This window comes from Dendropsophus ebraccatus, chromosome 5 (assembly GCF_027789765.1).
Source record: "Dendropsophus ebraccatus isolate aDenEbr1 chromosome 5, aDenEbr1.pat, whole genome shotgun sequence".
Taxonomy (NCBI): domain Eukaryota; kingdom Metazoa; phylum Chordata; class Amphibia; order Anura; family Hylidae; genus Dendropsophus; species Dendropsophus ebraccatus.
This window is the reverse complement of record NC_091458.1, coordinates 93,354,164-93,370,085: the sequence shown is the minus strand read 5'-3', so window position 1 is coordinate 93,370,085 and position 15,922 is coordinate 93,354,164. Positions and strand designations below refer to the sequence as shown.

At 43.2% G+C, this 15,922-nt stretch overlaps 1 protein-coding gene across 2 annotated transcripts; it reads right to left on the bottom strand.

Moving 5' to 3' along the window:
- Positions 1-629: 629 nt before the first annotated feature.
- Positions 630-15,595, bottom strand: NEPRO (nucleolus and neural progenitor protein). Of its 2 annotated transcripts, XM_069970734.1 has the most exons (9): positions 15,457-15,595; positions 14,428-14,582; positions 9,995-10,071; positions 9,064-9,195; positions 7,133-7,210; positions 4,781-5,100; positions 3,607-3,668; positions 1,861-2,114; positions 630-1,034 (listed from the first exon to the last, which is right to left on the bottom strand). In XM_069970734.1, exons 1-9 carry the CDS (start codon positions 15,539-15,541, stop codon positions 698-700), a joined length of 1,500 nt encoding a protein of 499 aa, XP_069826835.1. In that variant the 5' UTR covers positions 15,542-15,595; the 3' UTR covers positions 630-697. The 2 variants fall into 2 exon arrangements, with proteins under 2 accessions (XP_069826835.1, XP_069826836.1); XM_069970735.1 differs by lacking the exons at positions 14,428-14,582; positions 15,457-15,595 and adding an exon at positions 11,427-11,652.
- Between the last annotated feature and the right edge of the window lie 327 nt (positions 15,596-15,922).

Here is a 15,922-nt window from a genome sequence, read left to right as displayed (position 1 = left end):
AAAATTATCCATCCCTAATTGTGGCAAAGGGAGGCAATTCAATAGTATTGCTTACGGCTTTAGGCAGAAGTGTTCAGCCAGAGGATATGGATGAAGCTTTTGAAGGTCACATTTAGGGTGTGTTCACACGTACCGTATCCGCAACAGATTTCACGCTGCGACTTTGCAGCAAAACTAAACCTAGTTTCACACAGTACTGATCCAGGGGAAGACAGAAGCACATCAAAAAGAGGGAAAAAACAAATGTCAGATCTTCTTTAAACAAAAGTATAATCTGCAGTTTATGTCTCCTGGAGTTTGCCTATAGGAAGCAGCAGTACATAATGAAGTGCTGTAATATCTTACACTAGATTATACCGACAGCTCCATACTGAGTCTATAAGGAGGGATTAGCATTATTTAGTGCTGGCAACCACTGAGCATATTGATTTTTGATTAATTGTACAACAATAGTAGGAAACAATATTTGTTTTTTTTTTAATGTATAATTATTATTACCAGTAATAGAAAAAAATGATCCCAAGCACCAGATCACTATAGCCAGACACCAAACAGCAGAATCTGCCATATAAAAAGGAACACTTGAGACATAAAGCTTATTTGTCTGACTACACAATGTTAAATAAATGTTGGCAATAAACATTGTGTATTTATTGCGCCACAAAACAATTCATTATCTTTCACATAGAATAGTCCATTAGATTCCAATCGATGAAAATATATCATCAATGTCATTTACATCAGTAAGACATTGGTCAGTCGCTACAGCGCTGGAATCTTGGAAGGCAGATGTCGGACCTGTGGCTGGATCGGTGGCAGCGGAAGACGTCATCTGCTCTTCAGAAACCAGATCTAAACACTGAGGAGATCTTTTAAGATCCCTCCTTCTGAGTCTTCTGTGCCTTTGTGAAAAAGGGGCAAAGCGTTTCCAAGTTTGTTGAGATCTTCGCAATATTAAACATGGCTTTGGTTGAGTCTGTTCACGTAAATTGTGACACAAGGATTTCTTCCAACAGTGCAGCTTTTTATTTAAACTGTGAAGATAGGTGAAGCAAAAAACTGTTATAGAAGACAAATACCAGTGAATGGTGCAAGTAAAGAAGAAACCAAACCAAACATGCCAATCACACTCCTTAGGTCAAACTGGGCACATTCAGAAAACACAGGGTAGATGCTTGCAATGAGAACAGTCCTAGTCCAAGAGTTATGTCCACTGTTATCAGTCTAAGGGCCCTATTCCGCCGGACGACTATCGTTCGCATAATCGTTAACGATTTCAAACGACCGCTATTGCGAAAGACCTGAAAACATTCACTCATTTCCATTTCCAATACTTATGATCGTATTTGCGATAGTTTTTTCTTCGCTATTTCTTCGCTATTGCGAACGACTGAACAATGTCTTATTCATTGCGAACGATTTGCGAACGTTTTGCGAACGAGCAACGATAAAAATAGGTCCAGGTCTTATAAAACGATCAACCATTTCTCGTTCTGTCGTTAATCGTTAACTGCATTTCAACCGAACGATTATCGTTTAGATTTGAACGATTTTACGATAATCTGAACGATAATCGCCTGGTGGAATAGGGCCCTAAAGAGGAACAGCAGATTACTGCATGCATGCTATTGATACTGAGCCTCCCCTAATGCAGCCAAGGCAGAGTGTAGCACAGTGAGCAGGGACTGACAGTTAACTATGAGATTTTTAAATAAAAGTAACTTACAAATCTATATAACTTTCTGAAACAAGTTGATTTGAAAGAAAAAGATTTTGGTTGGATAACCCTTTTAAGATAATGGATGTACTAGAGTCATTGTGATTCAATGCATATGTTTACACAGCTGTAGTCAAACATACCTGTATCCTAAGGCTTCGGCATGCTGCAGTCTGTTGCATCGCAGATTTCTCTTTTTAAAGAACATAGCCTCTGCTTTCAGTTTCCTCTCTTTACACCATTTTACTGCATAAAGCAGCTGTTGGGAAAGAGCTCTAAAATTCTCACATTCCTGGATTTTAGGCACCAAGTGTCTTACACATTCCTCTTTTCTGCTATGGAGAGATAAACTAAGTTTTTTCTTGGACTCATTTGCATCCTTTTTACTACCAACACCCTGTGGGGAAAAATATATAAATTTCTATAGAGGATACAGAATTAGGGGGAAAAGAATCTGGAAAAGTGTAAACATAGCAAAAAGTTTGAAAAAAAAAAAAAAACTTCTGACATGTCAGACATTTAGATTGGTGGTGTCTAGGTGTCGAGACACCCACAGATTGCTTAAATGAATGAGCAGTAGTGCTCGGCTATGCATTGTGCCCATTCACGGATCTTTAGTTATGCTTGAAGAGTGGTGCAAATTGTGTATGGACTTATAGAAAGTCTTATAAGAGCAGAGCGGTGAGGGGCAGACACAAACAGCCACAGCGCTCAGCTATGTCTTGTTGCCCTTCTTTTTAGCGACTGGGACCCCCGCCAAACTTCTGATATGTCAGCATGACCTGTCCATGTCATAGCAACACGTCAGAAATTTTGATCAGTGGGGGTCCCTGTGCCAAGAATCCCACCTGTAGTTAAAATTAATGGACATCTTAGTTTTCATTTAGCTCCTATAGATTCTGCTCTAAGAAAGACACGTGGTATATGGATATTCACAGGAACTCAATACAGTGATCAAAACTTTGGACGTCTTTTTTTAAAGGGACACATACCCTTTAATTTAAAGGGCTTTTTACAAGAAAACTTTAAACTTATCCACAAGTCGTCTGATTGCTGAAACCCGCATCAATAACAAAAATAGGGGTATGAGTATTATGCTCATCGATCCTGGTAGCCCCATAGAGACTGAATGAAGTAGCAGCATATTCCTTGACTGCTTCATTCAAACATGGGGCTTGGAAAACTGTTCTTGTGATCGGTGGGGGTCCCATTTATCACCTATCCTTTAGTAGGTTAGTCAGTGTAAAAAGTGTACAGTATAAAAAAAAATTGTACAATTATACATTTATTTTACTTAAAGGGAACCTGTCACCCCCCGTGCCGGGGTGACAGGCTCCCGAGCCCCCGTTGGAGCCCCCTAAACTCACCTAATCCCGCCAGGTCCCGCTTCTGGAGGTGGTCGGGTGATGAAGATCTCAGCCGCTGCAGCCCGGCGCGCGCGCTGAGAGATGAGTCCGCGCGCTGAGAGATGAGTCCAACACCCATAGAGAATGACAGGAGAGTCCAGCGCTCCGTCATTCTCTATGAGCGTTGGACTCATCTCTCAGCGCGCGCGCCGGGCTACAGCGGCTGAGATCTTCATCACTCGACCACCTCCAGAAGCGGGACCCGGCGGGATTAGGTGAGTATAAGGGGCTCTAACAGGGGGGCGGGAGCCTGTCACCCCGGCACGGGGGGTGACAGGTTCCCTTTAATTAGTTGGTGATATAATTTCCTAAACAGAGCTAGAAAAAAAAATTCTCCTGCATAAAATAAGGTCTCATGACCATTAAAGTGCAAAAGGACCTGGCCAATATGGAGGTTAAAGTGCATATTCCTCTGAAACCATTAAGCCATAAACTATAAACCATAATATGCAGTATATGCATGTAGTACCTGCTGAAACTTACTTGTAGCCTGCTTGTCTTCACTGGTAGAAATAAAGCTTTAACATCATAATTGTCCAGCTTCCCTGCACAAGACAGAGAGATGAGTATACGTTACTTCAAGGAACACACTTATCTATCTAGTTGCAGAACTACCACTCCTAGCATCCCCTAACAGTTTGCAGACATCAGGTTATTAGGAAAGTTGATCGCACTGTTAAAAAAGGCAGATAAATGACATAATGTCTGCACATACTGTACGCCATTTAAAAGATAATCTATCTGCAGGTTAGGGCATCCTAATAGATCCTTAAAGGAACATTATGTGGAGGCAGATCGCTTCTTTAATAACATGCTCTGGTGCACAGTTTTTCTGGCATCAGCATTTTATAAATATTTATATATTTTTATGAAATGTTGATTTCATATAAATGCACACCAGAGTGCCATACTGAAAGGCACTATATGCCCCTGTGCCAGGTCCCTATAAGGATCTTTTAGGATGCACTAACCTGCCGATTCTCCCTAATATTACAGTATAGTTCTCTACAGAAACTAGCCAAATAGCAATAGCAAATGCTAAACTAATAAATAAGGACTAGATGTTTCATAAGCAACCAGACATATAAGATGCTAACCAAAACTGAACTACTCTCTATTATACATTCTGCAACTGGCTCCTCATTCTTTCTATACAATATCATAAAAGACCTGTCAAGTCTTAAAGAAGCAGTTCACTTTTTATTTTTTTCGCCCCCCCGGGTAGCCGCTGTCAAGTATACTTACAAAAGATGATCGGTGTCCCGTTCCCGTCGGTCAGTTCCGTCCCGCGGTGCCGTTCACATCGGGCGTGCGCTCACTTCCGCCGGCGCTGTGACTCCTCTTCTCTCCCTTGTCATTTGAACGCCGGAAGTCACGCGCTTCCATAGAGAATGCATGGAAGCGAGTGACTTCCGGCGTATAATCACTGGGCAGAGAAGAGGACTCGCAGCAGCCGGCGGAAGTGAGCGCGCGCCCGATGTGAACGGCACCGCGGGACGGAACTGACCGACGGGAACGGGACACCGATCATCTTTTGTAAGTATACTTGACAGCGGCTACCCGGGGGGGCGAAAAAAATAAAAAGTGAACTGCTTCTTTAATGTAATAAAATAAATAAAAAACTAACAAATGGAGAATATAGCACCTATTTTCTCACCTCTATTAAATCTTTGCATTTGTATGGGTTGTCCAACATCAACAAAGGTTTTGGTGTCAATGTCTCCGATTTTGCTCAGTTTTCCCCTTTTAGTGGTGGCAAATATCTTGCTAAAAATTTGTCTTTTTTTGACAAGCAGGTTTTTTTGCTTATGTGTAAATAAATCATTGAAAACCGAACCAATGTGATCTTCAATAGTAGCAGGGAACACAAAGTCTTTAACGTATGGCATTCTCTGAATGTCTGACACCTGTTTCTGCAGACATATGTGCGAGCTATAGAAGGCAATGAGATGATTTAACAGTCCTCTGTACATAACCCTAGTAAGAAAAACAATATACATAATTATAACAAGAACGCATAAAAGGATAATGCATTTCTAAGTGTGAGCAATGCTTGGTTTTAGAGCAGGAATGGTGCCGGACCTTCTCTGCAGCAATCTTCCTCCTACTACTATTAGAATCTTATAGATTGAGTCCCCTAATAACACACGCATTGAGACAATTACACTAACGTCAATGCAAATGAGTTACCTACTAGTAGATGCTGGAATCTGTCAGTTCTGTACCTTTTACTGAGCTGCAGAGATCCGCACTTAGCCCATACTGAGCAAAAACGAAATACCTTTTAACATGACAGCAGTTTGTGAAATGATAAAAAAGTGCAATGAGGTGGTGTTAAGCTTAAGTTGCGTGTCTGCTCCCTCCACCCATAAGGAAATTAGTAGAAGCAGGGCAGGAGGCATGCCTCTGCAAATCTTACAATATACTATGCTTTTATAATATGCCACATTAACAAAAAGGTATAGATAGTTTTAGCTCAATCTAAGCCAAGTACAGATGTCAGCAGACCCATACCAGAACTGACAGATTCCCTTTAAGGGTCTGTTCACACGTACAGACTCGCTGCGTAAAACTCGAAAAACACAGAACTCACATCAAACTCGCATGAAAGTAGCTGCGTTTTTTGTGGTGTTGAACTTGCCTGTGAAAATCATGTGAAAATCAAAACTCGCATGTAAAAATCGCACCAAACATACAGCAAGAATACACAGACATTGACTTGATAGCAATCAGTATCACTGAGGATTAATGTGCGAGAAACTCACAGCGATAAATACGCAGCGAGTCTGTACGTGTGAACAGACCCGAAGGGTGCCTTCACACATACCGTATCGCTGCGTATTTATCACACAAAACTCGCATGAAAGTAGCTGTGTTTTTTGTGGTGTTAAACTCTCCTGTGAAAATCAAAACTCGCATTTTAAAATCGCACCAAACACGCAGCGAGAATACACATACATTGACTTTATAGCAATCAGTATCACTGCGGATGTACATTCACCGGCCACTTTATTAGGTACACCATGCTAGTAACGGGTGGTCTTCTGCTGCTGTAGCCCATCTGCCTCAAAGTTGGACGTACTGTGCGTTCAGAGATGCTCTTCTGCCTACCTTGGTTGTAACGGTTGGCTATTTGAGTCACTGTTGCCTTTCTATCAGCTCGAACCAGTCTGCCCATTCTCCTCTGACCTCAACAAGGCATTTCCGCCCACAGAACTGCCGCTCACTGAATGTTTTTTCTTTTTCGGACCATTCTCTGTAAACCCTAGAGATGGTTGTGCGTGAAAATCCCAGTAGATCAGCAGTTTCTGAAATACTCAGACCAGCCCTTCTGGCACCAACAACCATGCCACGTTCAAAGGCACTCAAATCACCTTTCTTCCCCATCCTGATGCTCGGTTTGAACTGCAGGAGATTGTCTTGACCATGTCTACATGCCTAAATGCATGCCTAAGTTCCCGCCATGTCATTGGCTGATCAGAAATTAAGTGGTAACGTGCAGTTGGACAGGTGTACTTAATAAAGTGGCCGGTGAGTGTATGTGCGAGAAACTCGCAGCAATAAATACGTAGCGATACAGTACGTTTAAAGGCAACCTAAAATACTACATAGGGAGTAATTTTCCATTGTCTTTTTGTTCAAGCTGGGACCTTGGCCTTCATTTTACGGCATCCATGGCATTCAGTATATTTTGCAACAGACAAAACCGACAATGGGTCTGCTAAGTATTTTTATTGGTTATACTTGTGCACACTGCACACTGCCCACAAGGCAGATACCAGTGTGAACACAGCCCAATAAGCTGCAGACCATATTTAAATGTATAGGTGAGGATGTTATACACTTCAGGCATGCCATATATTACACACGTTGTTTGAGAGTTAAAGCTCTAAACATTAATGCATTTCTCTTCCATTTTCGGAACTACAATAGAGATGAAAAGCGCATGAAGTAGGAAAACACAGAGCACATAACAGTCTTGGTACACTACAGTAGTATGTATACAAACCATAAGCGGCTTGACAATCCCAGCAGCACAACGTTCATGACAATAAACTCATCTAAGCTCAGATGCTGTAAACATAAACTGTTTATTGTGGTAAAGGAAGAAAGGTAAAATACAAAATAAATTTTATAGTCAAATGAAAACAGGTCTACGTGCCCTGGACATGCTCGGCTTTTTATGTGAGAAATTATGCAGTTTTGCCACAATTGTGCTTACTGTAGCAAAGAGTGCTATTTAAAGATGATGTGTGATGTCACTGGAATACACAATGGTGCAGGGTAAATATACCCACCTTAAAGAGACTCTTTTTGCTGTCCTATCACAGAGTAGCATAAACTAGTGACAGAGAAGCTGTACAAAATGATGTATTCCTTTGCACTGTTCTGTGCAGCTGATCCAGAAATATCCTTCTGAATAACATAGACAATAAGTCCTCTCCATTATGTGAATGAGCCCAGCTTTATTTTTCCAATTTAGCCCTGGTTGAAATACCACGCATGTGTCACAGCGATCCAAAGTGGCGAAAGTGCACTGACACAGTAAAGCTTCTCGATCCAGGCTACTATGTCAGTGCGCCTGCACAGACTTCACCAGCGTTTGGGATCGGTCATTGGTGTGGGGCCAATGCTGTGAAAGTGACGGCAAGCGCTGGTGGATGCAGCGCAGGTGCACTTGATCAAGAAGCTTCAACGTGTCTGTGCGTTTCTGATTGATGCGGCGCATGCGCAGTATTTATACCAGGGATGAATAGGAGAAATCCAACCAGGGGAGACACGGGCATGGATGCTTTAGCCCACTTCTTATTGACATCCCTTCTGAAGAATAAGAGATTTTTTCACCCCAACCACAGCACCAGGCACATATTGAAAGACACGACCAGGAAGAATTTCTTGTCAGCAAACTAACGGTACCAGTGTATTTGGGGGGGGGGGGGGGGGGGGGGGGGGGGCTTTAAAAGCCCACATACTACCCATACAAACTTGACATTTTTTGCCCATAAGGATTTTCTCAATATTTTGGCCTGCCCTATGTGTGTGCATTCAGATAAACCTGGCTCACAATTGGTATTCCAATTGCTGTGGAGAAACTCAAGTACCCTGCCTTAAAGGGGTTGTCCAGTGCTACAAAAACATGGCCACTTCCTTCCAGAGACAGCGTGATTCTTGTCTCCAAGTTAGGTGCAGGTTTTGCAACTCATTTCCATCAAAGTCAATGGCGCTTAATTGTAAACCACACCTGACCTGGAGACAAGAGTCATGCTGTCTCTGGAAAAAAGTGGCCATGTTTTTCTAAAGGCCCTATTCCACCAACAGATCTGACGACAGATTATCTGCCAAAGACTTGTAGCCAAACCCAGGAGTGGATTTGAAAAGAGGAGAAATCCAGTCTTTCCTTTATGGCCTGTTCCCTGATTATAGTCTGTTCCTGGGTTTGGCTTCAAATCTTTGGCAGATAATCTGTCGTCAGATCTGTTGGTGGAATAGGGCCTTAACACTGGATAACCCCTTACACCGCCAACCTATCAAACTTATCAAGTGAAGACTTTAAAAATGACCAGCAAACGAGGTGGATAGGCCCATTGACTCTCATACTAAAGGCTATAAGTGCTGAGTGTGAAAGCCTCAATCTATTACAAAACAGAATACGAGCTGATCCCAGGGATGTAATAACCAGTAACATAAATCTTTATTGTGCAACGTGTAACTTACAAGTGAAAACTGATTACAACCTTATGCAACTGAAGCGGTTATCCTGGCAACATATTATGGATTCCCCTTTGCATGCCCATGCATTTCTCCTACTTCAGACAACCACACAAATGAATAGATTACCAGATAATATATCAATAGAATAAAGTCACCTCACCAACTCCTTGTAGCAGTCCTGCAATAGGCTGAAAAACCAAGGCAGGCACAACTATGCATAAAGGATACTGAAAGGCTTTGCAGCAGCAATCCATGAGACGTACTAGTAACTTGCAGGCACCCAAAATTTTCATGGACACCAGCTCCAAAATAGGCTGACTTGGGACAGTGCAATATTCTGCACTTACAAGCTCGGTTTCCCTAAACAAATTAAAAAAGTTGTTAAAAATAGGATAAGGGAAGAAAACATATCAAATACAGTGCATCAATATGCATTCATACTGATACTCACAACATAGCTCATAGCAAGGGTCACCTGAACTGGACATATACACCTGCTTTACATCCCAGTTTAACATCTTTCCTGTCAGTAGAGCATCCACTTTATAACATTCTCCATATTCTTAAAGTGAGGATGTGAAAATTTATGTCCAGTCAGTCATATAAGCGTTTAATGGTACGGCTTCAACCTTGAGAGATTGTGATTGAATCAATGTTATTTCCCCCACCAATAACAGCCAGAAGCTCCTGGGAACTCTGAGGTAGGAGGCGGGTGAATAACCCTGCTGGCTACTTTACCAAAATGACTTGTAGAAAACGTCATCACGCTATACTTTATTGTAACCTATACTGCAAATGTAGCTCAGTGGTTAGCACCTACATGGAGTTTGTATGTTCTTCCTGTGTTTGGGTGGTTTGCTCTAGATACTCTGGTTACTTCACCCTCTCAGTTCACTGCAGTGTCCTGCAGTGGGAATGGGGGAGTGCGTGAACGTCTGCTTCCTCCCCTCAAATAATTGACATGTCATTTCCTTGAGCGTAGAGCGGCAGGAGCGGACGCCATCCCCATTCACTCATTGCAGGACACTGAGCACGGCGGGATTCTGCTGTTTTTGCTCAGTGTGAACGGGGCCTAAGAATATAGAGAAAGGTGGATAGGCTATCAATAGTTTTCTCCTAGAAAACATTCCAAGCATGAAATTATTCAAGTAAAACATACTTTGGGCACAAATCCATCATTTCTTTTAAGGAACCTTCTAAGTCCATTGCCTTTATTCGTTTTGTACATTGTTGTACCTGGAGAAGAAAAAAGTTCTTATTACTGAATGGATTCAGTGGGAATATGTTATACAGCATTCACACCTATAACATGAATATCTCTCTTTACAAGTAGAACCTCTTTGCCTCTTTAAGGCAGGGGTTCAAAGGGGTTGTCCTGGTTCATTCTCCTGTAGAGAGTCAACTGCATGCATGCTGAGTGGTTAAAGGGTCTATCCAGCACTACCAAAATATGGCCACTTTCTTCCAGAGACAGCACCACACATATGTCTAGTTTGGGTGGGGTTTTGCAACTTAGGATGCCTTTACACAGAGAGATTTAGCTGTTAGATTTTTTTAAACCAAAGCCAGGAAGAGACTATAAAAAGGAAAGAGGTCATAAAGGAAAGACTGAGATTTCTCCTCTTTTCAAATTCATCCCAGGCTTTGGCTTCAAAAACCTGTCAGATAATCTGAATGTGTAAAAGCAGCCCTAGTTCCATTTAAGTGAATAGCAAACCGCACCTGACCTGGAGACAAGAGTCGTGTTGTCTCTGGAAGAAAGTGGCCATGTTTCTGTAACACCGGATTACCCTTTTGCTGAGGCAACTGTGCAAGGCCCAGTAAGTAATGTAGACAGATCCATCTATTTGGAATAAGAGCCACACGTGATATTCACCATGTCAGATGATTGCATCAGACAGCTACCTGGTCTCTCTTTAAGGGTGCGTTCACACATACAGGATCTGAAGCAGATTTGATGGCGCAGATTTACTTTAAATCTGCAACTTAAAGTGACTGTACCACCAGGCCCAGGCTGAAGCACTGGAGGCAGGCCGACCCACCCTTAGTGGGAAGAAACCCCAGCCCCTCCATGATGTGACTCCATTAGAATCAATGGAACCCTATCATAGAGGGGCTAGGGTTTCCTCCCACTAAGGGTGGGTCGGCCTGCCTCCAGTGCTTCAGCCTGGGCCTGGTGGTACAGTCACTTTAAAATCTGTGGCATCAAATCTGCTGCAGATCCTGTTCGTGTGAACGCACCCTTAAAGAGGATGTACCAACCAGGTACATCCTCTTTAATCTGAACCCACGGATTAAACGGTGTCGGCCGGGCCGCCCCCAGTGGGAGGGAATTCCCTCATTCCATTCATTCTAAAGGAGCCGCGTCATACAGGGGAGGGAATTCCCTCCCACTGAGGGCGGGCCGGCCGGCTGGCCTCCAGTGCTTGAGTAGCGGCTGGTGCATAGAACGGCGCCGTGCACGGGAACCGCGCTGCGGTCCGTTTTTCGTGGGTTCAGATTAAAGAGGATGTACCTGGTGGTACATCCTCTAAGGAAAAATACATATTGCTAGGAAATACATTAGCTTTATGATTAGATATGTCCCTCACCAATACTGAGCATAAAGGGGCCATGGTGCTAGTATAAATATCTATATCATAAAAATGGAAGTCTGTCTGTCTGTCCCGTATAGACTTCCAAACGCCTGTGAACCGTTTGACCCCAAATTTGGCACTCAGATACATTGGGTGCCCGGGAAAGTTAGAGCGAAGGTCCCGTCCCCGCCAGATGTACAGGAGGGGAGAGGGATGGGGAATAGCGCCCCATAGAAATGAATGGGAAAATCTTCACACTGCACACACAGGTGATATAATTAGCTGCAGATGCCCAGAGGAAACGGCAGTTGGAAGCCTTAGCAACCAATAGGATTACTACTTTTATTTTCACAGGGAGCTGTGGTTGCTAGGGCAGCTGCCTCACAACATCCACAGTAATAACTGGTAGATCCCCTACTCCATCTATACAGTACATGTATACAGGGCAGTATTACCAGCTGCTGCTGCCCTAAGCACTAAACCTGAAGATGCCCCATCTTCACTCACTAATTAGCATCAGGATTGGTAGGTAATAGCTCCAGACGTCACATTTAACAGCACCATATCAGACCCGACCAATACCGCCACACTGTGACTGGGTAACACCGCTATACCAGACCTGACCAATATCGCCATACTGTGACTGGATAACACCGCCATACCAGACCTGACCTATACCGCCATACTGTGACTGGATAACACCACTATACCAGACCTGACCAATACCGCCATACCCCCCCTCGAAAAGACACCAGATTTTCTGGCAACTCTGAACGGGAGGTGGGAGAATAGAAAAATAAAAAAAATAAAGTTGTTTCCTTCCCCCTGCTCCCTGGTACTGCCCCTCTGCAAGGTGCTGCCCTAAGCACCAGACCATGGGTGCCTAATGGTAAATACAACCCTGCAGGTATACAGGACCCCAAAACTATACACTACAGGTGCACGGGACCTCCACCAACTATATACTACAGGTATACAGGACCCCCAATCTATATACTACAGGTATACAAGACCTTCACCAACTATACACTACAGGTATCCAGGACCCTCAAACTATAAACTACAGGTATACAAGACCTCCTCCCACTATACATTACAGGTATACAGCACCTTCACCAACTATATACTACAGGTATACAGGAACCCCAAACTATACAGGACCTTCACCAACTATACACTGCAGGTATACAGGACTTCCCAAACTATACAGTACAGGTAAACAGCCCCCCGCGCACTATACACTACTGGTATACAGGACCTCCCTCAACTATTCACTATAGGTATACAGCCCCCCCCCACCCCCCCCCCCCCCAACTATACACTACAGATATATGGGACCCCTAAAAACTATACACTTTAGGTATACAGAACCCCTCCAACTATGCACTACAGGTATACACTAATTCCACTGATTAACTCAGATGAAACAATACCTTTTAGAAGATTGGAGTTTCCTGTTAAGCACCATTTGCAATGACAATAAACAAGGCCCAAAACCGATCACTGCAGGTGGCGGCATAAATCTGGATTCTGCATGTTTTACGCATGGACAATTGTATGTTGCTGCTCCAGAGTCGTATCAGATAAAAATCTTTATGTCTATGCACCTGGCAATAGCACTGCCAATATAACCAGGCTCTGTATATATAACACTGCCAATGTTGTACACAACCAGGCTCTGTATATATAACACTGCCAATGTTGTACACAACCAGGCTCTGTATATATAACACTGCCAATGTTGTACACAACCAGGCTCTGTATATATAACACTGCCAATGTTGTACACAACCAGGCTCTGTATATATAACACTGCCAATGTTGTACACAACCAGGCTCTGTATATATAACACTGCCAATGTTGTACACAACCAGGCTCTGTATATACACAACCAGGCTCTGTATATAACACTGCCAATGTTGTACACAACCAGGCTCTGTATATATAACACTGCCAATGTTGTACACAACCAGGCTCTGTATATACACAACCAGGCTCTGTATATAACACTGCCAATGTTGTACATAACAAGGCTCTGTATATAACACTGCCAATGTTGTACATAACCAGGCTCTGTATATATAACACTGCCAATGTTGTACACAACCAGGCTCTGTATATATAACACTGCCAATGTTGTACACAACCAGGCTCTGTATATATAACACTGCCAATGTTGTACACAACCAGGCTCTGTATATAACACTGCCAATGTTGTACACAACCAGGCTCTGTATATACACAACCAGGCTCTGTATATAACACTGCCAATGTTGTACATAACAAGGCTCTATATATAACACTGCCAATGTTGTACATAACCAGGCTCTTTATATAACACTGCCAATGTTGTATATAGCCAGGCTGTAAATAAAACTGCCAATGTTGTATATAACCAAGCTCTGTATACAGTCTGATCACATGACATCTCAGTTTGGCTATTAGGTATTTAGGATGTTTGAAGTTTTTAGTTTATTTATTTGCATAAGCTACAAATTTACATAAACAGAGCAGAACTGTCGGGAATGAAGGGCTACTGGCGATTTGCCCTTAAACAAAAAACCCAAAGACATAGATTGGCCTCCTGGGCACCTTAGAACAAATCTAATTAACACACTGACACTTTATACGCGGGCAGCGCTGGGTACATTTTCTAGTTCCTTATAAATATAACTTCTTAAAGTGACTGTACCACCAGGCCCAGGCTGAAGCACTGGAGGCGGGCCGATCCACCCTTAGTGGGAGGAAACCCCAGCCCCTCTATGATAGGGTTCCATTGATTCTAATGGAGTCACGTCATGGAGGGGCTGGGGTTTCTTCCCACTGGGGGTGGGTCGGCCCGTCTCCAGTGCTTCAGCCTGGGCCTGGTGGTACAGTCACTTTAAAGGGATATATGCTGTTGTCAGTAAACTGACTAATAAGAATTCCATGCAAACTGTTGGAGAAAGTAAGCTAGTTGCTTATCGTATGGGTGTTAAAATGTTAAACACCATTTTACCATTAAAACAAACATACCTGTTTCAAAGCTAGATATGGTTTATGACAGCTCAGCTGATGGTGATACACATACAGTATGGAATCCAGTGTTGCCACTTCTGCATTTAATGTCTGACTCTTCAAAAATGAGTAGACGGCAGAACATTTATCCAACAGGTTCCGAATACATTGTTCTAAAAAAAAAAAATAATGATAATAAAGCCTTTGTCGATATTATGTATGGAAAATCTGATCTGTACAACACTTGGGATAGCAGTGATACATAATAAGCATAGCTATAAAAAAATGACAACATAGAAGGTGTCAGATGCAATGGAAACAAACCATCTTGCCTATAACCTAAGAGAATTTCTTCACTGTTATGTGAAGCGTTTTTCTCATGTATTTTAGGTCAGAATCTCTACGAGAACCCTATGAAATACACATTGCACTAAATTCAATGGGGATCAGCAGCGTAGTTCACACTGCTGGCAATAGGGCAGATTATCTTTCAGCTGTGGATCTGAAATGTGATGGCATTGACATGGGATGTGAAGGAGAACACTTGGTAGAATTATACAGGTGTATGTTATAAGTCATATATGCCAAAAACCAGCACCACAACCAATGACAGGTCAATCTGTCCCCCGACCCCGCTGATAGAAGTACACTCTATTCCCAAAGCGGAGAATACATTCGGAAAAGCCGTAAAGTTCCGGAAATCACAGGATTAATAGACATGATAGGAAAATAATGAAATAATCAGAATATGTCTACTTCTTTGGGATCGGGTATGAGTGCCAGGCACAGAAATGCACACATACACCTTGGCATGCAATCAATGGGATTATTCATGACTGTCTGCTCCACCATGGCCTGCAGTGCCCCCACTAAGGGAGCGGCCAGTGAGGGTAGCGGCAGGACATTCCTCCCCTTACTGATGCAGTGCCGGTATCTCTGCGCATGCCCCTTGCCTCACTCCATGCTTCCAGCTAGTGAAGCTTCTCTAGCTGCCCGCATTACACAGGACTATAGTGGGGCAGAGATCCCCCTAGCTTCTTCTATCACCTGTGCTGTCTCCGAGGGGCACGGTCACCTGGCACTGAATGGCAGGCCGGGGGATACAGCTGCGATTCCAGGGCTCAGGCGCCATGCCGCGAGCTATATACTCTCAGCCGTGCAGCAACGTGCAGGAGAGTTTACTCTGCCCCGGAAGTAGTCCCATCGTGCGCGAGCGACTTCCGGGTAGCGATTCCGGTATGTACACAAGCTAAAACCATGGTAACCGCAGCCGTGTGTGCCAGGACGCGGTACCGGGTATACCGGGCAGCTGGGCGGGAAGTCAATATGGTTATTTCATAGGAAATGGAGTAACATGTTAGATATTCGGTAAGGTACAGGCTGCGATGAGATGAAGTATCGGAACTTTCTAGGTTGCTGGTGTCGATGCGAGTACATACCCCTCTTTTAGTGGGTCAGTCCCTGCTTTTGACCCATGACCCTCTTTGCCCCTTACATGTCCCTCTTTTTGACC